The sequence below is a fragment of the Dryobates pubescens genome, chromosome 24 (assembly GCF_014839835.1).
Source record: "Dryobates pubescens isolate bDryPub1 chromosome 24, bDryPub1.pri, whole genome shotgun sequence".
Taxonomy (NCBI): Eukaryota; Metazoa; Chordata; class Aves; order Piciformes; family Picidae; genus Dryobates; species Dryobates pubescens.
Genome location: NC_071635.1, coordinates 16,721,530 through 16,748,041, shown reverse-complemented (window position 1 = coordinate 16,748,041; position 26,512 = coordinate 16,721,530). Strand labels below are relative to the sequence as shown.

At 66.0% G+C, this 26,512-nt stretch overlaps 2 protein-coding genes across 2 annotated transcripts; one reads left to right on the top strand and one right to left on the bottom strand.

Moving 5' to 3' along the window:
- Positions 1-920: 920 nt before the first annotated feature.
- On the bottom strand, positions 921-10,933 carry LOC104306270 (estradiol 17-beta-dehydrogenase 11). The gene is made up of 7 exons (XM_054172583.1): positions 10,640-10,933; positions 7,281-7,388; positions 6,138-6,269; positions 5,474-5,580; positions 4,329-4,466; positions 4,000-4,116; positions 921-1,672 (listed from the first exon to the last, which is right to left on the bottom strand). Exons 1-7 carry the CDS (start codon positions 10,847-10,849, stop codon positions 1,585-1,587), a joined length of 900 nt encoding a protein of 299 aa, XP_054028558.1. The 5' UTR covers positions 10,850-10,933; the 3' UTR covers positions 921-1,584.
- Positions 10,934-14,524: 3,591 nt separating this feature from the next.
- NUDT9 (nudix hydrolase 9) lies at positions 14,525-26,256 on the top strand. Its single transcript, XM_054172635.1, has 7 exons — positions 14,525-14,751; positions 17,023-17,118; positions 18,559-18,645; positions 20,092-20,203; positions 21,361-21,507; positions 23,795-23,879; positions 25,922-26,256. Exons 1-7 carry the CDS (start codon positions 14,558-14,560, stop codon positions 26,095-26,097), a joined length of 897 nt encoding a protein of 298 aa, XP_054028610.1. The 5' UTR covers positions 14,525-14,557; the 3' UTR covers positions 26,098-26,256.
- The last annotated feature ends 256 nt before the right edge of the window (positions 26,257-26,512 follow it).

The following is a 26,512-nucleotide window of genomic DNA, read 5'->3' as shown; positions in this document are numbered from 1 at the left end:
CCTTGGCAGGCTTGCTGAGGGCCTGCAGTCCACTGCCCACAATGCCAACAGAGATGCTGAGCAGTGCTGGTGCCAGGACCCACCCCTGAGGAGCTCACTGGGCTCTACTTGGATGTGGAACTGCAGACTTCAGCTCTTGGAGTGTGCCCATCCAGGCAGCTCCTTCTCCACCCCGTGCTCCACCTGCCCAAGCTGGGGCTCTCCAGCCCAGGGACAAGGACCTCAGGCAGGGCAGTGTGGAATGCTTTGCACAGCTCCAGGAGGAGGTCAGTGGCTCCTCCCTCGTTGCCCAGGGCTGCTGAGGGCCAGGCCCTGCCCTGGGAATGTTCCAGGAGCTGAAAGGGAAACCATTTTGGTGTCACCCAGCACCTCCAGCACCCATTGGTGCTGCCAGCCCCTGGCACCAGCTCAGAGCAGGAGGGGGGGTGAGGAGAGCTCTCCCACTGCTGAGGAGCCTCACTGTGCAGAAGCAGATGCAATGCTGAGGTGAGTGGGATGGAGCCTTCTGGAAGCCAGCCAGCTGCAGCTGTGCCAAGGCTGGCAGCGTGCCCAGGCCTCCCTGGGGGGCTCTGAGCCCCCACAAGCTCTCCCCAGGGAGGTGGAGAGCTCAGCTGTGCCCTGCAGAGGACTCTGACCTGTGTTCCATCAGCTGCTGCTCCCTTGTGCCACAGGCCAAAGCCCTCTGGGGCTTTCACCTCCTGCTCAGGCTGTGTCCCAGCACAGCAGGCTGCTGGGGAGGCTCAGCTGGAGCCTTTCCCCCTGCCCCAGCACCCCCATTTCAGCCTGGCCTTGGCCCCAGCCCTGCTGTGGCTGTGCTGGTGCTGAGCTGTGCCTGGCCCTGTGCCTCCCTGCTCCTGCTGTGGCTTCCTGCTGGCACTGGGGACCTGCCTGACCCTGCAGCCTGACCTGGGGCTCTGCAGCCTCTGGCTGACCCTTTCCCTGCTCTGCCATCCTTGCTGGGGGCTGCTTCCCACTTGCAGAGCTGGCAGACAGCCTTGGGTTACAAAAGTGCCTTTATTGGGCAAAGGGAGTGCTGGTGGTGCCAGTGCAGAGCTGGGCATGGCCATGGCACCAGGGCTTACATTCAGCACAAGCCTGCAGCACTGCAGGGACTCACTGCCAGAGCACACAGAGCTGAGTGTTCCTTAGAGCAGACCTTGGGAGAGCTGAAAAGGCAACCTGAGGGCAAGAGGCCTCCCTCCTCTTCTCCACATTGCTCCTTGCAAGGCATCTCTGCTGAGGGCTGAGCCCAGGCTCTGCTCAGGCCATCCCTCTGCCCCAAGGCAGGCAGCAGTGCCGGCCCCAGGGGGCTCTGCAGCAGCTCCTGGCTGCCTCAGCACCAGAGGTGATGTGAGTGCAGCCACAGCAGCCCTTTGGACCTCCAGAGCTGCAGCTTTGCCCTGGCAACAGCCCCCGGGGTGCAGGCTTGGCCCTGCTGCAGCTGGGGGATGAAGCCTTGGGTGTGCTTTGGGGCTGGGGGCCTGGGAGCAGCTCCCTGGCTCCTGCTGGGAAGCAGAGGAGCTGAAGGACCCTCAGCAGACCTTCTGCTTTTCCCTGGTGCCACTGGGCAAGGAGAAGCACTTCTCAGTGGGTGCTCCTCTGCCCAACAACTGCATCAAACTTGACCTCATTCAGCTTCTTCAGGACGTTCAGAGCACGCTCTGGGAACAGCCTGCAAGAGAGAATGGCACAGGGTCAAGCCTCAGCAGCCCCTGGTGTGGGAGAGACCTTCCAAAGCACCCAGCTCCAACCCTCCCTGCCACAGAGGAGCTGGGCCAGCCAGAGCAGCTGCTCAGGGCCCCAGTGCAACCTGGCTTTGACCCCCTCCAGGCTTGGAGCCTCCACAGCTCAGCAAAGGCAGAAACCTGGGGTCAGCAACTGAAACTGTAGGGGAAAGCAGCAGCAGAGGTGAGGGAGGAGCTGGCCTGGGAGCCTCAGAGGCAGGCACACAAAGACACAGCAAGGCTGCCCCTGGGCCCTGCTGCAGCCCTCTCCAGGCTCTGCCTGCTGCAGTTCCAGGCCCCCCCTGGGGCCTCTCATGCCAGCTCCAAGGCTCAGCAGCCACAGGGCAGTGCTTGGGTTGCAATACTGCTGCAGAATGCAGTCAGGCTCAGAACTGCAGAGAGACAGAGCCACAGCCAGGGTCATGCTCTGGGATGCAGCAGGAAGCTGAGATGTCAAAACTGGGCTGCACTTCCCTCTCCCAGGAGGTCTTCTCTCTGTGTCTCCCTGCCCCAAGCTGAGTCACAGCAGCAAAGTTACCCCAAGGGCTTTGGCAGCATCAGGCCCTGAGTCCTCTGTGCCCCTGCAGCCTTGCACAGGCAGCTCCTGCAGATGCACAGAGGCTGAGAAGCTTTCCCCCACTGCCTGCTCTTGGCTTTTGCCTCAAGGAATTGCCAAAGGTTTCATGAAATGGAGCAGAAGGGAACTGAGAAGGGAACTGAGTTGTTGTGGTGTGAGCTCCAGAGCTGGGACCTGAGCTCTGCTGAAAACATCTCCTGAGCAGAGCAGCTCCACTGCATGGAGAAGAGGTGGAGGAGGACAAATCCTGCTGCATGTGGCAGACAGCAGCAGTGGAGACCTTTCTGAAGCAACTCAGAAGCACAGAGCTGCCAGGGCTGGCAGGGACCCCAAGGCTCAGGCAGCCCCAGCCCCCTGCCCTGGGCAGGGACACCTCACACCACAGCAGGTTGCTCACAGCCACCTCCAGCCTGGCTGCAAACACCTCCAGCCAGGAGGCTTCCACCACCTCCCTGGGCAGCCTGGGCCAGGCTCTCACCACCCTCCTGGCCAACAACTTCTTCCTCACAGCCAATCTCCAGCTCCCCACTTCTAGCTCTGCTCCAGCCCCCTCACTCCTAGCCCTCCCTCACCCCCTCCAAAGTCCCTCCCCAGCTCTCTTGCAGCCCCCTGCAGCTCCTGGGAGGGCACCAGAAGGTCTCCTGGGAGCCTTCTCCTCTGCAGCCTGCACAACCCCAACTCTCTCAGGCTGTGCTCAGAGCAGCTCCAGCCCTCTGCTCCTCCTCCTGGCCCTGCTCTGGACACCTTCCAGCCCCTCCAGAGCCTTCCTGGCACAGAGGCTGCAGAGCTGGCCCCAGAGCTGCAGCTGTGGGCTCAGCAGAGTGGAGCAGAGGGGCAGAATCCCCTCCCTGGCCCTGCTGGCCACACTTCTCTGGCTGCAGCCCAGGCTCTGCTTGGCTCTCTGGGCTGCAAGTGCTCCCTGCTGGCTCCTTCTGAGCTTCTCCTCCCCCAGCACCCCCAAGGCCTTTCCTTCAGGGCTGCTCTCAACTTTCTTAGCTTTTCTGTCCTCAGTGCCTGGTGAGGAGCTGAAGGAACCAATCCTGCCCAGCAGCAGGTCCTCAGCCCTGCCTGGCACTCCCCTGAGGCTGCAGGTTCAGAGCCAGTGCTGTGTGCAGGCAAAAGGGAGATGCTGAGCTGGGGAGGAGAAGTGGTCTCCTGTTTCCCCTCTCCATCCCCAGCAGCCTCTAGAGCAGCTGAGTTCTCTGCTGGGAACAGTTTGCTGCAGGAAAGTGGATCCCAGGCCCTGTGGGAAGACTCAGCACACCCCTGCCCTGGGTGGTGCCTGCTGGGCACCATGGCACTGCTGGGTGCCCTCCTGAGGTGCTCTCCTGCTCCAACATCTGAGCTGAGTGGTGGCTTCCAAAGTGCCTTTCTCTCCTGCAGGCAGCTGCAGAGCAGCCTGCTCCCAGAGGCAGTTTGGTGCCACAGCTGGACTGCCAAATCACTGAGGAGGATGATGCCAGGCACTGAAGGGCATCCAAAGGGCAGAGGGTGGAGGGCCAACTTCTGCTGCCCAGCTGCCATCCCATAGTTTCCTCTGTGCTCCCAGACCATCTCCTTTCCTCCCATGGCTGCACAACACCTCAGATCCAACTGAACCTGGGGCCAGCCCTGACTCATTTGCTGCTTTCTGCTCAGGCAGCTCCCCCTGGGATGGTTTCCTACCTCCAGCCCCCCCTGAGCCCTTCTGCTACTCACATCTCCGAGAGCAAAGCAAAGCTGAGCTGGGGTGGCACAAAAACCATCTTCTTGTTGGTCAGGATCCCTTCCATCAGGGCCTCAACCACTTCCTCAACCTCCAGGATCTTGCCCAGCCTGGGGAGCAGAGCAGAGAGGTCAGAGGCAGGGTGGGAAGCAGAGGAGAGGCAGCAGCTGCCCGGGCAGGCTGCAGGCAGCGGCGCTGGGCAGGGAATGGCTGCAGGCTGCCTTCAGCCAGGTGCCAGCCAGGTGTGCAGCCAGGCCTGGAGCTGGGCAGAGTGGCAGTGCCCTGAGGCAGGGCAGCAGGCAGAGGCAGCTGGGAGCCTTACCTGGTGCGGGGGTTCTTGACAAAGCCAGTGTTGATGAAGACCGGGCACAGGCAGGTGGTTCTGATGCCATCCTTCCCCAGGGCAGCCAGCTCCTCTGTCAGGGCTTTGTGGAACCCCACTGCAGCAAACTTGCTGGAGCTGCAGCCGGGCCAGGGGCACAAAGGGGAAGGCACAGAGACTGTTTCCAGCTGGCTGCAAGTGCCAGGGGCCTCAAGGGGCAGGCAGCGCCCAGCAGCAGGCGAGGCCAGAAGCGATGCTGCTGGCACACAGGGCAGGGAGCGAGGCCAGAGGGCAGAGCTGGGGCAGACCTTGAGTGCTGCTGGGGGAGGAACTGTGGAGGGCAGAGGGGAGGTCTGTCAGGCCGAGTCCCCTCAGTGCTGCACAGGCAGGGCAGCACCAGGAGCCCTGAGGGGAGGATCCCTCAGGTGCACTGCTTGCAGAAGCAGAGCTGCCAGGGGCACACTGCTGTGCCAGGGGCTGCTCTCCCCAGGGCTGGATCTCACCCTGCTGGCAATGTGCAGTGCCACAGCTTCTTGTGGAGTCTCCCTCTCTGGAGACATTCAAGACCTGCCTGGATGTGTTCCTGGGTGACCTGCTCTAGGCAGGGGGCTTGGGCTGGATGAGCTTTGGAGGTCCCTTCCAGCCCCTGACACTCTGTGCTTCTCCCTGCAGGCTCCCTGAGCTTCTAACCAGCTCTGCAGCAATTTGATCTCATGCTGGCAGCAGCATTTCTATGCCCTACAGCCACTGCCACTGTGCAGCACAGCCCCAGAGCTGCTTGCCAGGGGCTGACTTGCCAGCAGTGCCCCGGTGTGAGGAGCAGAAGGAAAGAGGATCTCAGTTCTGCTAAGCAACAGCCTGGGGCAGGGAGGGAGAGAGAAAAGAGAAGCTCTCAGTAGTTGCTGTGCCCCAGAGCTCTCCCTTCACACAGGCACTGCTCCTGACTCCCTCAGAGCTAAGCAGCAGAGGGTTGGGGCAGTTCCAGGCACCCTCAGGTGCTGGCTGTGCTGCTCCTTTCCTCCTGAGCAGGGCTCCTTGGGTGCTCCAGGGGCACTGGCAGCACCACCCTGGCTGCTCTGTGCTCGCTGCAGCAGAAGGCACAGCTGCCAGCAGGGATGCAGAGAGCTGCTTCCCAAACCACTTACCAGTAACCCACCATGAAAGGAGTCACCAAGTGCCCTGCAGCTGAAGCCACAGTGACAATGTGGCCGTGGTTGGCCTCCATCATGGCTGGCAGGAAGGCTCTGGTGGTCTGCAACAGGCACAGGTGGGGAGGGGGAAGGAGGAGAGGAGTTGCTTAGGCACATCCCACACTGCCCCTGCCCCTCATGCAGCCTCTGCTGCTGGGGCTCCTGCTGGCAGCTGCCCTCAGCTGCCCACAGCCACACCGACTCCTGTCCCCTCTGCAGCTGGCACAGCTGGCACAGCTTGGCCAGCAGCAAGGCCCCAGGCAGCCAGGTGCCGGCAGGAGCCGATTCTCCCCTCCCTGCCGAGCTGCCTTCCCCCTGCCAGCTGCTGGCAGCAGCCCTGCCAGTGGCTCAGCCCAGGGCTGCTCCCTCTGCAGCTTCTCCTCCCTGCTGCTGCCAGCAAGGAGGCTGAGGAGCTGCAGCCCTGCCAGTGGCTCAGCCCAGGGCTGCTCCCTCTGCAGCTTCTCCTCCCTGCTGCTGCCAGCAAGGAGGCTGAGGAGCTGCAGCCCTGCCAGGCCGAGCCCTGCCGGCAGCTGCCCCTCTGCCCCTGGCTGGGGCTGGCAGGAATGGGCACTGGGAAGCTGCCCAGCCCCAGGGGCACGGGGAGGGTTGTGGCCCTTACCCACATGTGAGCAAGGATGTTGACTTCAAACATCCTCTGGAGCTGGTGGTCCTGAGTGGAGAGCAGGTCGGCAGCTGTGATCACCCCAGCGTTGTTCACCAGGATGGAGACATCCCCAAGCTCCTTCTTCACCTGGGGCACACACAGCAGCAGCTCAGCACCCATCCAGCCCCAGCCAGGGGCCCCCCAGTGCTGCCTGGGTGCTGCTCAGCAGGCTTAAAGGCAGAAATGCCTTCAGGGCCTGCAAGTCTCAGGAGGGAAGCTGGCAAGGAGCCATGGCTAGGGCAGAGCCTCAGAGAAGGAGGGGGATGGCAGAATGCTCAGAGCTGGAAGGGACCTCTGGAGCTCACCCAGTCCAACCCCCTGCTCCAGCAGGGCACCCACAGCAGCCTGCCCAGGAGCACAATGGCCAGGGGGGGTTGGATGTTCTCCACACCAGGAGACTCCACAACCTCTCTGGGCAGCCTGCTCCAGGCTCCAGAACCCGCAGAAGAAAGATTCTCTTCATGTGCCAGCAGAACCTCCTGGGTTCCAGTCTGTGCCCCTTGCCCCTTGTGCTGTCCCTGGGCACCACTCAGCAGAGCCTGGCCCCAGCCTCTTGCCCCCCAGCCTTCAGCTCTTGCTGAGCATTGCTCAGCTCCCTCTGGGGCTGCTCTTCTGCAGGCTCTCAGCCCCAGGGCTCTCAGCCTTTGCTCCTCCCAGAGCTGCTCCAGGCCCCTCAGCAGCTCTGCAGCCTCCCCTGGACCCTCTCCAGCAGTTCCCTGTCCCTCTTGGGCTGGGGAGCCCAGGGCTGGACACAACACTGCAGATGTGAAGCCACCAGGGCAGAGCAGAGGGGGAGAAGAACCTCCCTTGTCCTGCTGGCCACACTCTCCTTCATGCCCCCAGGAGACCATTGGCATTCTTGTGCCCACCAGGGCACCTTGCACGCTCCTGGGGAGCTCGCTGCCAACCCTCCCCCCCAGGTCCTTCTCTGCAGAGCTGCTTCCCAGCAGCTTCCCCCTCAGCTGCACTGCTGCAGGAGGTTATTTCTGCCCAGGGGCAGGACTCTACCCTTGCCTTTGAGCTTCAGGAGGTTCCCCTGTGCCACCCTGCCATGGCCTCAGAAGTGCTGCTGCCCTCTCCAGTGCCCCTGCTCCTCACCTTCTCTGCAGCACTGTAGACCTCCTCCCTCTTGCTGCAGTCCACCACAAAGCTCTGAACAGTGGCTCCCAGCTTCTGGCATTGTGCTGCTGTCTCCTCCAGGCCGTGCTGCAAGAGGCACCAAGGACAGACACAGCTCTGCCACTGCCCCCTGCCCCTTGGCCTATGCCAGGGCACAGTGAGCAGAGGCTGTCCCTGTGCCTCCCTTCCTGCCCCCCAGCCCTCAGCTCCTGAGAGCCATTGCTCAGCTCCCTCTCAGCCTTCTGTTCTCCACACTCAGCACCCCCAGGGCTCTCAGCCTCTCCTCCCCAGGCAGTGCTGCAGTCCCTTCAGCAGCCTTGCAGCCTGCCTTAGCCTCTCTGCAGCAGCTCCCTGTCCCTCCTGAGCTGGGCAGCCCAGGGCTGGAGGCAATCTTGCAGGGGAGGTCTCAGCAGGGCAGAGCAGAGGGGGAGCAGAACCTCCCTGGCCCTGCTGGATGCCCCCCAGGACCCCCTTGGCCTCCTTGGCCCCCAGGGCACCTTGCTGCCCCCTGCAGAGCTTGCTGCCCAGCAGCACTGCCAGCTGCTCCTCCCTGGGGCTGCTCTGCAGCAGATCCCCTCCCAAGCTGTGCTGCTGCAGCTGCAGGACTCTGCTCTGCTGCTGCCTGAGCCTCAGCAGCTTCCTCCCTGCCCAGCTCTCAGCCTGCCCAAGGCTCTGAATGGCCTCACAGCCTCCAGGGGTCTCAGCCAAGCCTCCCAGCTTGGTATCATCACAGCCTTGCTGTGCAGCCCCTCTGTGCCCTCCTCGTTGGCACATGCCCTTAGGCTACCCTTGGCTGCTGGGTTTTTCTCTCTGTGGTGGGTTGGAGTTTTGCAGCCTCAGGACCAGCTGATGAAGTCCTGTGTCAGAAACCTTCCCTGTGCACAGCCAGCCCCCTCCCCGCACAGCACTTTGCCCTGATCCCTACTGAATGCCCCCCCGCCTGCCGTCACAGGTCCACCCTGCCCGTGCCAAAGCCTCCGGTGCTGGGCACCGTTTAGCTGAAGCAGAGCTGGGCCCAGCGCCAGCATTCAGCGAGGGGCAGCTGCCCGTAAGGAGCAGCAGGCGGCAGGGCTCTGCCAGCTCCTGCAGCCAGAGCTGGGGCAGGGCTCAGCCAGCAGGAGGAGAAGCTGCTGCTGAGCACCAACACGACCCGGCCGAGCCTGCCCTGGCCCCGGCTCCGGCCCTGGCCGCGGCACCTGCCCTAGCCCCGGCAGCGCCTCCTGCCCCGGCTCCGGTCTCATACCCGGCCCCAGCCCCGGCAGCGCCTCCTGTCGCGATCCCGGCCCCAGCCCCGGCAGCGCCTCCTGTCGCGATCCCGGCCCCAGCCCCGGCAGCGCCTCCTGTCGCGATCCCGGCCCCAGCCCCGGCAGCGCCTCCTGTCGCGGCTCGAGCCCCGGCCCCGGCAGCGCCTCCTTGTCGCGGCCCCAGCTCCTGTCTAATACCCAGCCCCGGCCCCGGCTCCATCCCGGTTTGGCCCCGGCAGTGCCTCCTGCCCCAGCCCCGGCAGCGCCTCCTGTCGCGGCCCCGGCAGCGCCTCCTGCCCCAGCCCCGGCAGCGCCTTCTGTCGCGGCCCCGGCAGCGCCTCCTGCCCCGGCCCCGGCAGCGCCTTCTGTCGCGGCCCCGGCAGCGCCTCCTGCCCCAGCCCCGGCAGCGCCTTCTGTCGCGGCCCCGGCAGCGCCTCCTGCCCCAGCCCCGGCAGCGCCTTCTGTCGCGGCACCAGCTCCTGTCTCATACCCAGCCCCAGCCCCGGCCCCGGCTCCATCCCGGCTTCGCCCCGGCAGCACCTCCTGTCGCAGCCCCAGCCCCGGCAGTGCCTCCTGTCTCGGCCCCAGCTCCTGTCTCATACCCAGCCCCGGCCCCGGCTCCATCCCGGTTTGGCCCCGGCAGCGCCTCCTGCCCCAGCCCCGGCAGCGCCTCCTGCCCCGGCCCCGGCAGTGCCTCCTGCCACGGCCCCGGCAGCGCCTTCTGTCGCGGCCCCAGCCTCGGCAGCGCCTCCTGTCGCGGCACCAGCCCCGGCAGCGCCTCCTGTCGCGGCCCCAGCTCCTGTCTCATACCCAGCCCCGGCCCCGGCTCCATCCCGGTTTGGCCCCGGCAGCGCCTCCTGCCCCGGCCCCGGCAGTGCCTCCTGCCCCAGCCCCGGCAGCGCCTTCTGTCGCGGCCCCAGCCTCGGCAGCGCCTCCTGTCGCGGCCCCAGCTCCTGTCTCATACCCAGCCCCGGCCCCGGCTCCATCCCGGCCCCGGCCCCGGCAGCGCCTTCTGTCGCGGCCCCAGCTCCTGTCTCATACCCAGCCCCAGCCCCGGCCCCGGCAGCGCCTTCTGTCGAGGCCCCAGCTCCTGTCTCATACCCAGCCCCGGCCCCAGCAGCGCCTTCTGTCGAGGCCCCAGCTCCTGTCTCATACCCAGCCCCGGCCCCAGCAGCGCCTTCTGTCGCGACCCCAGCTCCTGTCTCATACCCAGCCCCGGCCCCGGCTCCGGCTCCATCCTGGCCCCGGCCCCGGCAGCGCCTCCTGTCGCAGCCCCAGCCCCGGCAGTGCCTCCTGCCCCGACCCCAGCTCCTGTCTCATCCAGCCCCAGCCCCGGCAGCACCTCCTGCCCCAGCCCCGGCAGCCCCTCCTGTCGCGATCCCAACCCCGACCCCGACAGCGCCTTCTGTCGCGACCCCAGCTCCTGTTCTCATACGCAGCCCCGGCCCCAGCTCCATCCCGGCCCAGCAGCGCCTCCTGTCGCGGCCCCGGCCCCGGGCCCGGCAGCGCCTCCTGTCGCGGCCCTAGCCGCGGCCCCGGCAGCGCCGCCTGTCGCGATAGCAACGCCGGCTCCGGCCCCGGCAGTGCCTTCTGTCGAGGCTCGAGCCCCGACCTCAGCAGAGCCTTCTGTCGCGATAGAAACGCCGGCTCCGGCCCCGGCAGCGCCTCCTGTCGCGATAGCAACGGCGGTTCCGGCCCCGGCAGTGCCTTCTGTCGCGGCTCGAGCCCCGGCCCCGGCTGCGCCTTCTGTCGCGATCCCAGCCCCAGCCCCAGCCCCGGCAGCGCCTCCTTTCGCGATCCCAACCCCGGCTCCTGCCCCAGCCCCTGCCCATGCACCTGCCCCGACCCCGGCCCCGGGTGCTGCCTCCTGCAGCGCTCCAGCTGCTGTGCTGCTGCCCGGAGGGTCCCCAGCGAGGGGCTGCGGGACCAGACCCCCGCGGGGCCTCTGCCCCAAGCGGGCTCCAACCTTCTCCCGGCGCTGGCTGTCGCCGGCGGCAGGCGATGCGGGGCCGGGGGCCCTGCAGCCCCTGCCGAGGCGCCGCCGACGCCGCGGGCTCGGAGCCGGCCGTGCCCCGCCGGCGGCGCAGCCCTTACCTGGTTGATGTCCCACAGCACCAACCTGCTGTGGCGCTTGGCGAACTCGAGGGCAGTGGCTCTGCCCACGCCGTGCCCGGCGCCCGTCACCAGCACCAGCTCGCCGCTGACCGACTTCCTGCGCACGGGCACCAGGAGCTTCAGCAGCGCCTCCAGGTAGGAGTAGAGCAGCGTGGCCAGGAAGAGCAGCAGGTCCAGCACCGCCCTCATGCTTCTCCCGCAGCCCCTCCGGCGGTCGCACACCGACTCCCCTCACCCTCCGCCAGCCGGGACCGAGCCCCGACCTCCGCTCGACTGGGCGGGGCCGCGGGAGGGGCGGGACGGGCACGGCCGGGGCGGGACAGGGCTGACCGCGCCCCCAGAGCGCTGCACCCAATGGCAGAGCGACGTTGAGCCTGGGGGCGTGTCCATAGGCGTGTCGAAGCCTGGCGACGCTGCCTATTGGTGGCTCTCTGCCCAATGAGGAGGGAGCTTGTTGCGGCGTCGCCGCAGGCCCGCTGAGCGCAGGCCGTGGGGGGGCTCCGGTGGTCGGCACCGGGGCCGTAGCTGCGAGGGGGCTGCCTGGTCCGCTCAGAGTCCCCATCGCGGCTGTGAGCCGCGGCCCGGCCCCGTGCAGCTGCGGCGGGGTGGCCGCCGCCGGGCTGGGGTCGGCGGGGGGTCCATGCCGCTCCTTGCCGGCGCCCTGCGAGTGGCCGCGGCCCGCGGGCTCTCCCGGACGCTCGCTGTGTTTTCGGTCGCGGTGGCGCTGTCCATCCAGCCTGCCCGGTTTGTTCTCCAGCGCCGGCTGCCCCTCAGGTACCGTGGGCCTGGTGGAGGTGGTGGTCGGTGGTGGCCAGGCCAGGCTGGGGCTCTGGGTGCTCTGTTGGCTCCTGGACTCTGCTGCGGTGTTGTCCTGCTCTGGAGGTAGCAGCCACCGCGCCCAGAGCTTAGAGCGGCCTTGCCTTCCCCTGCCACCTGAGGGGGAGCTTGGCATGACCTGTGTGTAGCTGCGGGGAGGACCCTTTGGGGCATAGCAGTAGCAAAATCCTGGCTGACCTTTGAGACTAAACTGCTGTGGCTCTTCAAAGCCGCAGAAGTGTGTGCAGGACCTGTGGAGTGTGGCTTTGTCCCGGGCTGGGAAAGACTGAATGAGCCTCAAGTGAGTTGTGCTGGTGGAACCTCACCTCAGCAGTGAGTGCTGTGACTGACTGGAGAGCCAAAGATGATTCCAAGCTGGGAGGCTTGGCTGAGACACCTGGACTCTGTGAGGCCATTCAGAGCCTTGGGCAGGCTGAGAGCTGGGCAGGGAGGAAGCTGCTGAGGCTCAGGCAGCAGCAGAGCAGAGTCCTGCAGCTGCAGCAGCACAGCTTGGGAGGGGATCTGCTGCAGAGCAGCCCCAGGGAGGAGCAGCTGGCAGTGCTGCTGGGCAGCAAGCTCTGCAGGGGGCAGCAAGGTGCCCTGGGGGCCAAGGAGGCCAAGGGGGTCCTGGGGGGCATCCAGCAGGGCCAGGGAGGTTCTGCTCCCCCTCTGCTCTGCCCTGCTGAGACCTCCCCTGCAAGATTGCCTCCAGCCCTGGGCTGCCCAGCTCAGGAGGGACAGGGAGCTGCTGCAGAGAGGCCAAGGCAGGCTGCAAGGCTGCTGAAGGGACTGCAGCACTGCCTGGGGAGGAGAGGCTGAGAGCCCTGGGGGTGCTGAGTGTGGAGAGCAGAAGGCTGAGAGGGAGCTGAGCAATGGCTCTCAGGAGCTGAGGGCTGGGGGGCAGGAAGGGAGGCACAGGGACAGCCTCTGCTCACTGTGCCCTGGCACAGGCCAAGGGGCAAGGGATGGAAAGTGCAGCCCAGGAGCTTCCAGCTCAGCATCAGGAGCAACTTCAAATCTTTTTCACTGAGAGCTTTAAGAACACCTTGGGGTTTAGAGCAGGTTGTAGTCCTTTGCTGAGCTCTGAGCCTCTTGTCTTAGAGGAAAGTTCTTTATTGTTGGCAGCAGTTCTGAGTCAACTGAAGTCCAGGAGGGCAGCAGAGTGTGCTAAAGGGAATCTGTGCAGGGTGTTTGAGGGCTGCTGAAGCACAGAATCACAGCTTGGGTTGGGTTGGGTTGGAAGGGACCTCAAGGCTCAGCCAGCCCCAGCCCCCTGCCATGGGCAGGGACACCTCCCCCCAGCCCCAGCTTGCTCAGGGCCTCATCCAGCCTGGCCCTGAGCCCCTCCAGGCAGGAGGCAGCCACAGCCTCCCTGGGCAGCCTGTGCCAGAGTCTCCCCAGCCTCACTCTCAAGGATCTCTTCCTCCTCTCCACTCTCAGTCTGTCCTCTCCCAGCTCCAAGCCATTGTTCCTCAGCCTGGCACTCCCAGCCCTTGCCCAGAGTCCCTCCCCAGCTCTCCTGGAGCCCTTCAGGTGCTGGGAGGCTGCTCTGAGCTCTGCCTGGAGCCTTCTCCTCTCCAGGCTGCACAGCCCCAGCTCTCCCAGCCTGGCCCCACAGGGGAGCTGCTCCAGCCCTCTCCTCCCCAGTGTTCCCTGGGCACTGGAGCAGCTCTCTGCAGCTGCTTGCAAGCTCCTGGCTTCCCCTGATGATCCTGGCATCTTTTGGCATGTAGTGACCACTGCATCCCTCAGGGATGTGGGACCTGGAGGTTGGAGCATCCCAGGAGCTCCATCAAAGCATTTCAGAGCACTTACAGAGTCACAGAGCTGGCAGGGCTGGAAGGGAGCTCAAGGCTCAGCCAGCCCCAGCCCCCTGCCCTGGGCAGGGACACCTCACACCACAGCAGGTTGCTCACAGCCACCTCCAGCCTGGCTGCAAACACCTCCAGGGGTGAGGATTGTTGACTGAGCACTTGTGACCCACTCTGCCCTGAAGGATTTTATTGCTGATTGCTCTTGCAGCAAAATAGAAGCTGAAGAGGTTTCAAGTATCCTTTTTACCTTGATAGGAGCCAAGAGGTAAGGTAAGGTGCAAACCACAAGGGGAAGAGTGACCCTTGAGGGGCAGCTGAGGGAGCTGGGGGTGGGGAGTGTGGAGCAGAGGAGGCTGAGGGAGACCTCCTTGCTCTCTGCAGCTCCCTGAGAGGAGGCTGCAGCCAGGGGGGGTTGGGCTCTGCTCCCCAGGAACAAGGGCCAGGAGGAGAGGCAATGGCCTCAGGCTGCCCCAGGGGAGGCTCAGGTTGGAGAGGAGAAGAAACTACTTGGCTGCAAGGGTTCTGCAAGCCTGGCCCAGGCTGCCCAGGGAGGGGGTTGGATGCCCATCCCTGGAGGGGTTTCAGAGCTGTGGTGCTGAGGCCATGGCTCAGCCCCAGCCTGGGCAGAGGTAGGGAATGGTTGGAGTTGGTGACCTGAAAGGTCTTCTCCAACCCAACTGTTGCTGTGCTTCTATGCATCAGTTGCCAGCAGGACTTGCTCAGTCCTGGACATGATGTCTGTCAGCAGGGGCAGGGCTTTGCCAGGCTGATCATCTCTGTCCAGTGCTGGGGCCTCTGTGCCAGGAAGGCTCTGGAGGGGCTGGAAGGTGTCCAGAGCAGGGCCAGGAGGAGGAGCAGAGGGCTGGAGCTGCTCTGAGCACAGCCTGAGAGAGTTGGGGTTGTGCAGGCTGCAGAGGAGAAGGCTCCCAGGAGACCTTCTGGTGGCCTCCCAGGAGCTGCAGGGGGCTGCAAGAGAGCTGGGGAGGGACTTTGGAGGGGGTGAGGGAGGGACAGGAGTGGGGGGGATGGGAGAGGAGCCCTGGCTGGTGGCCGCTCCGCTCCCGGGGCCGCTCCGCTCCCGGGGCCGCTCCGCTCCCGGGGCCGCTCCGCTCCCGGGGCCGCTCCGCTCCCGGGGCCGCTCCGCTCCCGGGGCCGCGCCGGCGAAGCAGCAGGCTGCAAGCCGGAGGCAGGGGCTGAGCTTTTCTCCACTTCCTTCTCTTTCAGCACTTCCTCAGCGCCTCGCTGGTCGTGCCTGGGGCCCGGGAGCATGGCCAGCGGCTGCGGGGCGAGGCTGCCGCACAGCAAGGCTCTCACCTCCCCCTACCCCGGCTCGCAGGTGCGGCGCAGCCCGGTGCCCCGGGCCAAGGTGGGCTGGCAGACCGAGTGGGAGGACTACAGACCCGTGGAGTACACTGCCGGGGCTGTCCTGGCTGGACCCAGCTGGGCAGACCCTCAGATCGAGTGAGTGGGAGCTGCTGCTTCGCCCCCGGGAGCCTGGCGGCCGGCGGCGCCGCCCTGCTTGGGGAGGGCTGCAGAGGCCCCGGGGCGCTGCGGGAGCCAAGGCTGAGTGCTCTGGGTGGGCAGGGAGCATCCAGCTCCAGCCCCTGCCGTGGGCAGGGACACCTCCCTCCAGCCACAGCTTGCTCAAGAGCTTCTCCCTCAGCTCCAGCCCAACCCTGCTCTGCCTCAGCTCCAAACCATCCCCCCCTGGCCTGGCTCCAGACACCAGCTCCTGGCTTCCTGCACTGCCAGGCTTGGAGCCTCCAAGGCTCCTCTGGGCAGCTTGTGCCACGGCCTCACCACCCTCCTGGGCTTCCTCAGGTCTCATCTCCTCGAGTCCTGTGCCCAGCTCTGGGCTCCTGAGGGTAGGAAAGAGGTTGAGCTGCTGGAAGGTGTCCAGAGAAGGGCAACAAAGCTGGGGAGGGGTCTGGGGCACAGGGCTGGGGAGGGGTCTGGGGCACAGCCCTGTGAGGAGAGGCTGAGGGAGCTGGGGTTGCTTAGCCTGCAGAAGAGGAGGCTCAGGGGAGACCTTCTTGCTCTCTGCAACTCCCTGCAGGGAGGTTGGAGCCAGCTGGGGGTTGGTCTCTTCTGCCAGGCCCCCAGCAGCAGAACAAGAGGACACAGTCTCAAGCTGTGCCAGGGGAGGTTGAGGCTGGAGGAGAGGAGAAAGTTCTTCCCAGCCAGAGGAATTGGTCACTGGGATGAGCTGCCCAGGGAGGTGGTGGAGTCCCCAGCCCTGGAGGGGTTCAGGCAAGGCTTGGATGTGGCACTTGAAGCCAGGGTTTGGCTGTCAGGAGGGGTTGGGGATTAGGTCCCAGGTTGGACAGGATGAGCTCTGAGGTCTCTTCCAACCTGCTTGATGCTGTGATCTCAATCCAGCTTCTCCCAGTCAGGACATAAGAGTCTTCCTCCTGCCACTCCATGCACTGGTAGCAAGTCCCTCCCCAGCTCTCCTGGAGCCCCAAGGTCTCCCTGGAGCCTTCTCTCCAGGCTGCACAGCCCCAGCTCTCCCAGCCTGGCCCCACAGCAGAGGCTCTGCAGCCTCTGAGCATCTCTGTGGCCTCCTCTGGAGCCTCTCCAGCAGCTCCAGGTCCTTGTGCTGGGGGCCCCAGAGCTGCCCCAGCCCTGCAGGGGAGGGCTGAGCAGAGCAGAGGGCAGAATCCCCTCCCTGCCCCTGCTGCCCACACTGCTGGGGCTCAGCCCAGCACAGCCTTGGCTTCTGGGCTGCCAGCTCCCCTTGCTGCCTGCTGGGGAGCTGCTCCTCCCCCAGCACCCCCAGGGCCTTCTCCTCAGCCCTGCTCTCTGCCCCTTCCCCCCCCAGCCTGGCTCTGTGCTTGGCACTGCCCTGAGCCAGCTGCAGGACCTTGCCCTTGGCGCTGTTGGGCTTCAGGAGGTTGCCTTGGGGCCAGCTCTGCAGCCTGCCCTGGATGGATCCTTCCCTCCAGAGTGTCACCACCCAGCCTGCTGTCCCTGGCAAGCCTCTGAGGCTGCCTCCATCCCCCTGCCCCTGGCACCAGCCCCAGCACTGGTCCCAGTCCCCCTCCCTGACCACCACAGGTCTCTGCTCTGCCCTGTGGAAGCCTTTGCCACCCAACCCTGCTGAGGTGGAGGCAGAAGCAAGAGTGGTGCTGCTGGGGCTGCTGCTGCTGGGAGCTCTGAGCTGAGCAGAGGTCAGTGGAGTTTGGAGAGTGTTGCCATGGTGCTGGTTTGTTCCTGCAGTGAATGTGAGGTGGGAAGAGCCTGAAAGGAGAAGGGAGCTGCTGAGCTGAGCCCTGTGTGACTCAGGGGACCTGGCAGGGGCTGGCTGTGACTCACTTCTTGTTTTGAGGAAGAGCTGAATTTGAATGGCTCTGTGCAGAGCTCCTCTGAAGGAAGGGAGGGAGGGAGCTGGGGTTGCTTAGCCTGCAGAAGAGGAGGCTCAGGGGAGACCTTCTTGCTCTCTGCAGCTCCCTGCAGGGAGGTTGGAGCCAGCTGGGGGTTGGTCTCTTCTCCCAGGCCCCCAGCCCCAGAACAAGAGGACACAGTCTGCAGCTGTGCCAGGGGAGGTTGAGGCTGGAGGGGAGGAGAAAGTTCTTCCCAGCAAGAGGAATTGGCCACTGGGATGAGCTGCCCAGGGAGGTGGTGGAGTCCCCAGCCCTTAGTCCCCCTGCTGTGCCTCAGCTCCCCAGGGCCCTGCTCCTCTCCTCCTTGCTGGCACATCTCTCATCAATGATTCCTTTGGTTTCCCCACAGTGAGGAAGGTTTTGCTCCCAAGTTCAACCAGAGGGATGGAGAAGTGGATAGGCAGAGCCTGCATGGCCTCTATCTGGTGGAGAATGGGAGGCCCAGGTGAGTCTGGGCTGTGAGTGCCTCTTGCTCCCAGGGATGCAGCCCTGGCAGCTCCTGCAGGGCTCTCAGCTCTGCTGCATGCTGCCTGCTGGAGTACAGGCAGAGGAGAGCAAGCTGGGGGCAGGAGCTGAGCTGTGAGAGGGCAGCAGAGCTCTGCAGAGGGACCTGGCCAGGCTGGGCAGAGGGGCAGAGGCCAAGGGCAGGAGATTGAACACAGCCAAGTGCCAGGGGCTGCACTTTGGCCACAGCAACCCCAGGCAGTGCCACAGGCTGGGGGCAGAGGGGCTGAGAGCAGCCAGGCAGAGAGGGACCTGGGGGTGCTGGGGGAGAGCAGCTGAAGAGGAGGCAGCAGTGTGCCCAGGGGGCCAAGAAGGCCAAGGGCAGCCTGGCCTGGGGCAGGCAGAGTGTGGCCAGCAGGAGCAGGGAAGTCCTTGTGCCCTGTGCTCAGCACTGCTGAGGCCACAGCTTGAGTCCTGTGTCCAGCTCTGGGCTCCTGAGGGTAGGAAAGAGGTTGAGCTGCTGGAAGGTGTCCAGAGAAGGGCAACAAAGCTGGGGAGGGGTCTGGGGCACAGGGCTGTGAGGAGAGGCTGAGGGAGCTGGGGTTGCTTAGCCTGCAGAAGAGGAGGGTCAGGGGAGACCTTCTTGCTCTCTGCAACTCCCTGCAGGGAGGTTGGAGCCAGCTGGGGGTTGGTCTCTTCTGCCAGGCCCCCAGCAGCAGAACAAGAGGACACAGTCTGCAGCTGTGCCAGGGGAGGTTGAGGCTGGAGGGGAGGAGAAAGTTCTTCCCAGAGAGAGAGATTGGCCACTGGGATGAGCTGCCCAGGGAGGTGGTGGAGTCCCCAGCCCTGGAGGTTCTCAGGAAGAGCCTGGATGAGGCCCTTGGTGCCATGGTTGAGTTGCTCAGATGGTGCTGGGGGAGAGGTTGGACTTGGTGGTCTCTGAGGTCTTTTCCAGCCTGGTTAATCCTGGTGTGCTGGTGCAGGCTGAGGGCTCTGGGCTGCAGGCAGCCTGTGTGTGCTCCTCCTGCTCTCCTGCAGCCATCCTCCCCCTCTCCTGCTGGCCAAGTGCAGCCTGGGCAGCCTGCTGCCGGCAGGATGTGCCCTGGAGGGAGTCACAGACTCAGTAAGTTGGCAAAGACCTCAGAGCTCAGCAAGTCCAAACTGTGGCCTAGTCCCAACCCCTCCCATGGCAGGGGGGTTGGAGCTGGCTGAGCCTTGGGGTCCCTCCCAGCCCTGGCAGTTCTGTGCCTCTCTGCACCCAGAGCTTCCTGGGGGGCAAACCTTGCCCTGGCTCTCTGCTCTCCCACCTGGCAGGGATCTGTGCTGCCCTCCTCTTCCTTTCTGCTGGTGTGGAGGCTGCTTCTGCTGGGGGTTTGGGGGTGCTGGGAGGGTGCTGGGCTGTGGGGTCTCAGAGCTGTGCCCTGTGCTGTGCTGCTTGCAGGAACCCAGCAGGCAGGACTGGGCTGACAGGCAGAGGGCTGCTGGGGCGCTGGGGGCCAAACCATGCTGCTGACCCTGTGGTGACCAGGTAAGGGACAGCTGACCTCAAGCCCTGCAGCAGGCTGCTGCAGTTTGCCTTCCTTGGCCCTTTCTGGGCTGGTGGTTCCCTTTCAAGGGCCTCCTGCCTGTGTTCCTCTCTGTGTGAGGCAGCTGAGGGCTGGGGGTCTGGCTGGGGAGAGGGGAACAGAAGCTGTGTCCTTGGGTGGGGTTTTACCTCTTGGCAGCAGCTCTGGAGCCACTGCAGGGGGGAAGGAGAAACACCCCCAGGAGCTGTCACTGGAGGAGGAATTAGCCTGGAGGAGTGAAGGAGGAAGCTGCAAGGCTGAGGTGGTGCTGGGGGAGAGCTGCAATGCTCTGGGTGTGGAATCTTCCCTTCAGTGCCTTCAGCAGTGGTGTGGCTGAGGGGACTGAGGCAGCCTCAGGGGGGCTGCAGCTGGCACAAAGGTGGCAGTGAGGAGCTGCTGGAGGGCAGGAAGGCTCTGCAGAGGCCCCAGGCCAGGCTGCAGCCAGGGCTGAGCTCAGCTGCAGGAGGCTAAGAAGGCCAAGGGCTAGAGCCAGAGCCTGGGGCACAGCCACCCCAGGAAGGCTGCAGGCTGGGGGCAGAGGGGCTGGAAAGTGGGCAGCAGAGCAAGCCCTGGGGGTGCTGGGTGGCAGCAGCTGGAGAGCAGGCAGGGGGTGGGCAGGGGGGCAAGAAGGGCAGCAGCAGCCTGGGCTGGAGCAGCAGTGGTGTGGGCAGCAGGAGCAGGGCAGGGATTGTGCCCCTGGGCTCAGCACTGGGGAGGCCACAGCTTGAGGGCTGGGCTCAGCTTTGGGCTCCTGGCTGCCAGAAGGAGCTTGAGGAGCTGGAGCAGGGCCAGGGAAGGGTAACAAGGCTGGGGAAGGGTCTGGGGCACAGCCCTGTGAGGAGAGGCTGAGGGAGCTGGGGTTGCTTAGCCTGGAGAAGAGGAGGCTCAGGGGAGGCCTTCTTGCTCTTGCTGGGAAGAACTTTCTCCTCCCCTCCAGCCTCAACCTCCCCTGGCACAGCTTGAGACTGTGTCCTCTTGTTCTGCTGCTGGGGGCCTGGCAGAAGAGCCCAACCTCCCCCCCCCCCCCCCCCCCCAGCTACAACCTTCCTGCAGGGAGCTGCAGAGAGCAAGAAGGCCTCCCCTGAGCCTCCTCTTCAAGCCCAGCTCCCTCAGCCTCTCCTCACAGGGCTGTGCTTGAGCAGCTGCTCCTCTCCAGGGTGGCCCTGGGCTGGTTCCTGCCCTGCTGGCAGAGGGAAGCAGAGCTGGGAGAGGTGTGGGAAGAGCTCAGGGGTTGCTCAGCCTTGCTGGACAGTTTCCCTGTGTCCAGGATTCTGCTTCCTCTGCTTTGTTTGCCTGCCCCCAGCCCCAGCACAGGGCCCAGCACCACTTGCCTTGCAGGTTGCCCCCCCCAGGCCCTCCTCCTGTCTTGCACCAGCCAAAGGCTTTTCCTTGTCTGCCCTCTGCTGCAGGTGGAAGAGAGATGGAAGTGGCCAGAAGGTTGCTCACCCAGTGAGTGGCAAACACATCCTGCAGTTCATAGCCATCAAGAGGAAGGACTGTGGGGAGTGGGCACTTCCAGGGGTAAGAGCCACCCAGGGGGTGTCTGGGGGGGCTGCATGGGCAGAGGCACTTTGGGTGAGTGGCCTCAGGCTGCAGGGGGCAGGAGAAATGCTTCTGAAGCAAGCTCTGCCCAGGCACCAGCTGCTGGGCCTCTGCTGCCCCTGCCTGGCAAGGCTGGCACTCCCCTGGGGGAGGAGCAGCTCAGCAGGAGCTGCTGGTGGCAGCCTGGAGGGAAGGATCCATCCAGGGGGCCCTGGGCAGGCTGCAGGGCTGGCCCCAAGGCAACCTCCTGAAGCTCAGTAAGGCCAAGGGCAAGGTCCTGCAGCTGGCTCAGGGCAGTGCCAAGCACAGAGCCAGGCTGGGTGGGGAAGGGGCAGAGAGCAGTGCTGAGGAGAAGGCCCTGGGGGTGCTGGGGGAGGAGCAGCTCCCCAGCAGGCAGCAAGGGGAGCTGGCAGCCCAGAAGCCAAGGCTGTGCTGGGCTGAGCCCCAGCAGGTGGCCAAGAAGGCCAAGGGCAGCCTGGCCTGGGTCAGGCAGAGTGTGGCCAGCAGGAGCAGGGAAGTCCTTGTGCCCTGTGCTCAGCACTGCTGAGGCCACAACTTGAGTCCTGTGTCCAGCTCTGGGCTCCTGAGGGTAGGAAAGAGGTTGAGCTGCTGGAAGGTGTCCAGAGAAGGGCAACAAAGCTGGGGAGGGGTCTGGGGCACAGGGCTGGGGAGGGGTCTGGGGCACAGCCCTGTGAGGAGAGGCTGAGGGAGCTGGGGTTGCTCAGCCTGCAGAAGAGGAGGCTCAGGGGAGACCTTCTTGCTCTCTGCAGCTCCCTGCAGGGAGGTTGGAGCCAGCTGGGGGTTGGTGTCTTCTGCCAGGCCCCCAGCAGCAGAACAAGAGGACACAGTCTGCAGCTGTGCCAGGGGAGGTTGAGGCTGGAGGGGAGGAGAAAGTTCTTCCCAGAGAGATGAATTGGCCACTGGGCTGAGCTGCCCAGGGAGGTGGTGGAGTCCCCAGCCCTGGAGGTGTTGAGGAAGAGCCTGGCTGAGGCCCTTGGTGCCATGGCTGAGTTGCTCAGATGGTGCTGGGGGGAGGTGGGAGTGGATGAGCTCTGAGGTCTTTCCCAACCTTATTGATTCTGTGATGGTTCTCTGAACTTCTCTTTGTTTCCTTTCCCTTCCTTCCCCACTGCCAGGGCATGGTGGACCCAGGGGAGAAGATCAGTGCCACCCTGAAGAGAGAGTTTGGGGAGGAGGCCTTGAACGCCCTGCAGAAGTCCCCTGAGGAGAAAGCAGAGCTGGAGCAGCAGCTCCAGAAGCTCTTCAGCCAGGAGCACTTCGTGGTGAGCTCTCTGCTGCTGCTCAGAGCCTCTGGAGCCCGGTAGGGAGCTCCCAGCTGGCTGGGGGAGGAGAAGCTGTGGCTGGGACGGAAAGCAGCTGTGGGGGCTGGGTTGCCCTGGGGGGGATGTGGTGAGCGCTGCAAACAGCTCTGCAAGGACAAAGCTGGGGAAGGGCGGGGCGCGGGGCGGGGTGCGGGGAGCAGAGCGGGGAGAGGGGCAGAGCGTGGGGAGTGGAGCGGGGAGAGGGGCAGGCTGCGGGGAGCGGGGCAGAGCGCGGGGGGCAGGGCAGGGAGCGGGGCGGGGCGCGGGGAGCGGGGCGGTGAGCGGGGCAGGGAGCGGGGAGCGGAGCAAGGAGCAGGGAGCGGGGCAGGCTGCGGGGAGCAGGGTGGGGAGCGGGGCGGGGCACGGTGAGTGGGGCAGGGAGCGGGGGAGCGGGGCAGGGAGCGGGGCAGACTGCGGGGAGCGGAGCGGGGCAGACTGCGGGGAGCGGAGAGGGGGAACGGGGCCGGCTGCGGGGAGCGGGGCAGGGAGCGGGGCCGGCTGCGGGGAGCGGGGCCGGCTGCGGGGAGCGGGGCGGGGAGCGGGGCCGGCTGTGGGGAGCGGGACGGGGAGCGGGGCGGGGAGCGGGGCGGGGAGCGGGGCCGGCTGTGGGGAGCGGGGCTGGCTGCGGGGAGCAGGGAGCGGGACGGGGAGCGGGGGAGCGGGGCAGGGAGCGGGACGGGGAGCGGGGCCGGCTGCGGGGAGCAGGGCGGGGAGCAGGGCCGGCTGCGGGGAGCGGGGCGGGGAGCGGGGCCGGCTGCGGGGAGCAGGGAGCGGGACGGGGAGCGGGGCGGGGAGCGGGGCCGGCTGCGGGGAGCAGGGAGCGGGACAGGGAGCGGGGCTGGCTGCGGGGAGCAGGGAGCGGGACGGGGAGCGGGGCTGGCTGCGGGGAGCAGGGAGCGGGACGGGGAGCGGGGCTGGCTGCGGGGAGCAGGGAGCGGGACGGGGAGCGGGGCTGGCTGCGGGGAGCAGGGAGCGGGACGGGGAGCGGGGCCGGCTGCGGGGAGCGGGACGGGGAGTGGGGCGGGGAGCGGGGCTGGCTGCGGGGAGCGGGACGGGGAGTGGGGCGGGGAGCGGGGCTGGCTGCGGGGAGCGGGACGGGGAGTGGGGCGGGGAGCGGGGCTGGCTGCGGGGAGCGGGACGGGGAGCGGGGCGGGGAGCGGGGCCGGCTGCGGGGAGCGGGGAGCGGGGCAGACGGCGGGGCGTGGGGAGCGGGGCAAGGTGCAGGGAGCGGAGCGGGGAGCGGGGCAGGCTGCGGGGAGCGGGGCCGGCTGCGGGGAGTCGGGCGGGAAGCGGGGCAGGCTGTGGGGAGCGGGACGGGGAGCGGAGCAGGGAGCGGGGCGGGGAGTGGCGCTGGCTGCAGGGAGCGGAGTGGGGCGCGGGGAGCGGGGCCGGCTGCGGGGAGCGGGGGAGCGGGGCCGGCTGCGGGGAGCGGGGCAGACGGCGGGGCGTGGGGAGCGGGGCAAGGTGCAGGGAGTGGAGTGGGGAGCGGGGCAGGGCACGGGGAGTGGGGCAGGCTGTGGGGGGCGGGGCGCGGGGAGCGGGGCAGGGCGCGGGGAGTGGAGCAGGGAGTGGGGCAGGCTGCGGGGAGCGGGGCGGGGAGCGGGGCAGGGCGCGGGGAGCGGGGCGGGGCATGGGGAGCGGAGCAGGGCGCGGGGAGTGGTGCGGGGGCGGGGCAGGGAGTGGCGCGGGGAGTGGTGTGGGGGGCGGGGCAGGGAGTGGCGCAGGGGGTGGGGCGGGGGGCGGGGCAGGGAGGGGCACAGGGAGTGGTGCGGGGAGCGGGCCAGGGCCGGGGCAGGGGGCAGGGCGCGGGGCAGGGAGGGGCACGGGGAGCGGCGCAGGGTGCAGGGAGCGGCGCAGGGTGCAGGGAGCGGCGCAGGGTGCAGGGAGGCTGGAGCCAGGCTCTGCTGGGGGCTGCCCAGTGCCAGCCCCAGGGGCAGGGGTGGAAGCTGAGCCAGAGGCAGTGCCATGGGCACAGGAGGAGAATTCTTTCCCTGGGAGGGTGCCAGAGGCCTGGAGCAGGCTGCCCAGGGGGGGTGTGGAGCCTCCTGCTCTGGAGATGTTCCAACCCCCCCTGGCTGTGCTCTGGGTGCCCTGCCCTGGTGCCCTGTTCTGGCAGGGCTTGGGCTGGATGAGCTCTGCAGCTCCCTTCCAGCTCCTGGCACTCTGTGGAGGCTCTTAGAGGCCAAGGGAAGGTTGCTGCTGGCTGCCCCTTGGCTGTGGTGAGCCTGAGCCTGGCTGTGCGCCTCAGGTGTACAGAGGCTATGTGGATGACCCCAGGAACACTGACAATGCCTGGATGGAGACTGAGGCTGTCAACTACCACGACGAGACAGGTGAGAGCCTCCTGCCTGCCCTCACCTCCCTCTCTTGCCTTCCAGCTGGGCAATCAGCCTGGGGCAGCAGCCAGGTCTGGTATGGAGCACAGGGCTGAAGCCAAGGGGCCTGGGGGGCTCTTGGCAGCTGGGGTTCAGTCATGGAAAGGTTAAGGTTGGAAGGGAGCTCAAAGCTCATCCAGCTCCAGCCCCCTGCCATGGGCAGGGACAGCTCCCCCCAGCCCCAGCTTGCTCAGGGCCTCATCCAGCCCGGTCCTGAGCAGCTCCAGGCAGGAGGCAGCCACAGCCTCCCTGATTCAGCAGCTCAGTGCTGCTGGGCTCCCCTTGCCTGTTCTGCTGCTTTGCATTCTCAGCTCTTCCCCTTTGGAGATCCCTCAGAGTCCTTTAGCTGCCTGCAGGCAGGGACATCCTCTGGGCCTTGGGGAGCAGCTGGCAGGGGGGAAGTTTCCCTGGCCCTTGGCTGCTCAGCCCCCAGCAGCACTCAAGGCTCTCTTGCCTGGGGCTCCCTTTCTGACACACACTTTGTGACACCTGGAGGAGGATTCCTTGGGCTGCTCTCTGACCCCTGAGAGTCCTCTGCCATTCCAGAGCAGCCCCAGAGCTGGCAAGGAGAGCCCTGCAGCCCTGAGCTGCTGAATCATTGCCTCACAGAGTGCTCAGGGCTGGGAGGGAGCTGCAAAGCTGCTCCAGGCCAACCCCCTGCACTCAGCAGGGACATCCTCCACTGGAGCAGCTTGCCCAGAGCCCTCTCCAGCCTCCCCTGGAAGAGCTCCAGGCATGGGCCAGAGCAGATCATGTTTATCTGGACCTCAGCAAGGCCTTTGACACTGTCCCCCCCAGCAAGCTCCTGGCCAAGCTGTCAGCCCCTGGCTGGGACAGCAGCTCTGAGCTGGGTTAGCCTGCATGGCCTCTACCTGGTGGAGAATGGGAGGCCCAGGTGAGTCTGGGCTGTGAGTGCCTCTTGCTCCCAGGGATTCAGCCCTGGCAGCTCCTGCAGGGCTCTCAGCTCTGCTGCATGCTGCCTGCTGGAGTACAGGCAGAGGAGAGCAAGCTGGGGGCAGGAGCTGAGCTGTGAGAGGGCAGCAGAGCTCTGCAGAGGGACCTGGCCAGGCTGGGCAGAGGGGCAGAGGCCAAGGGCAGGAGATTGAACACAGCCAAGTGCCAGGGGCTGCACTTTGGCCACAGCAACCCCAGGCAGTGCCACAGGCTGGGGGCAGAGGGGCTGAGAGCAGCCAGGCAGAGAGGGACCTGGAGGTGCTGGGGCAGAGCAGCTGAAGAGGAGGCAGCAGTGTGCCCAGGGGGCCAAGAAGGCCAAGGGCAGCCTGGCCTGGGTCAGGCAGAGTGTGGCCAGCAGGAGCAGGGAAGTCCTTGTGCCCTGTGCTCAGCACTGCTGAGGCCACAGCTTGAGTCCTGTGTTTGAGGATGTCTGGAAGGGGCTCTAGCATTTGGGAGGGCTTTGTCTGGGGGTGTCAGGGTTTTGGGGGGGCTACTGGAGGGGCCTGAATGGGATCGTTGCAGGGGAAAAAGGACGAGCTGGGTTCCGGGTTGGGCGGGGGGGCAATGATTTGGGGGGCTCTGGGGGATGATTTGGGGGATCCAGGCAGGCTAAAAAGGGTTTGAGGGTGTGCAGAAAGGTCCTGAGAATTCCATAGGGGATCGTCTGGGGGTGTCAGGGTTTTGGGGGGGAGTGGGGGGTCCTGAAGTGGATCATAGCCAGACTGAAAGGATGAGCTGGGAACTGGGCGGAGGGGGGGGGAGCATGGATTTCGGGGGCTGGGGGCCTCTGGGGGGGTCCAGGCAGGCTACAAACGGCTTTAGGTTGTGCAGAAGGATCCCTAGCATTTGAGAGGGCTTTGTCTGGGGGTGTCAGGGTTTTGGGGGGGCTACTGGAGGGGCCTGAATGGGATGGTTGCAGGGTAAAAAGGATGAGCTGGGCTCTGGGTTGGGCGGGGTGGGAGGGATCAGATGCCAAAGGGGCAGGCCAGGGGATGGCAAGGAGAAGGTGCCCAGGACCCCTGCCCTGCCTCCTGTTGTGTGCCCAGGTGAGAGCATGGAGAAGCTGCCTCTGGAAGCTGGGGATGATGCTGGCCTGGTGCAGTGGGTTGACATCAGTGAGGAGCTGCAGCTGTATGCCAGCCACAGCCACTTCCTCCAGCTTGTGAGTGAGAAGCTGGGAGCCCACTGGGGGCAGGGCCCTGCTGCTGAGTGCCAGCAGTGATGGGGGGCAAGGAGCCCAGGGAGGAGCCTCTGGGGTGGGCACTGGGGGGGATGCAGCTGGCAGCAGCCAGGGAAGGCTTCTGCAGAGCCCTGCAGCTTGCAGCTTTGGCTTCCCCAGCTGCTGTCAGCTGCAGGGGAGGCTCTGCCCTGCTCTGCATTCTTGGCCAGCAGGGTTTGCAGCCACTGCCCTTGGCCCCTGGCCAGCAGGGTTCCCCCCTTGGCCCCTGGCCATCAGGGTTCCCCCCTTGGCCCCTGGCCATCAGGGTTCCCCCCTTGCCCCTTGGTTTGTGAGCCCTGGCTGAGGACTGAATAAAGCCTTGGAAGTGCTGCTGTGCTTTGTCTTGGGCTCAGGAGGGCTCCTGGCCCCCTCTGCCCCAGCACCCTGCAGCCAGGCTGAGGCAGGGGGGGGCTGGAGG

Excerpts from the sequence above, each read along its gene's own strand:
- LOC104306270 (XM_054172583.1), bottom strand. The coding sequence starts at position 10,849 with ATGAGGGCGGTGCTGGACCTGCTGCTCTTCCTGGCCACGCTGCTCTAC. Across the intron at positions 7,389-10,639 it reads TGCTGTGGGACATCAACCAG|CACGGCCTGGAGGAGACAGC; the intron begins GTAAGGGCTGCG and ends TGCCTCTTGCAG. Across the intron at positions 4,117-4,328 it reads GTCAAGAACCCCCGCACCAG|GCTGGGCAAGATCCTGGAGG; the intron begins GTAAGGCTCCCA and ends TCTGCTCCCCAG.
- NUDT9 (XM_054172635.1), top strand. The coding sequence starts at position 14,558 with ATGGCCAGCGGCTGCGGGGCGAGGCTGCCGCACAGCAAGGCTCTCACC. Across the intron at positions 17,119-18,558 it reads GTGGAGAATGGGAGGCCCAG|GAACCCAGCAGGCAGGACTG; the intron begins GTGAGTCTGGGC and ends TGCTGCTTGCAG. Across the intron at positions 18,646-20,091 it reads GCTGACCCTGTGGTGACCAG|GTGGAAGAGAGATGGAAGTG; the intron begins GTAAGGGACAGC and ends CCTCTGCTGCAG.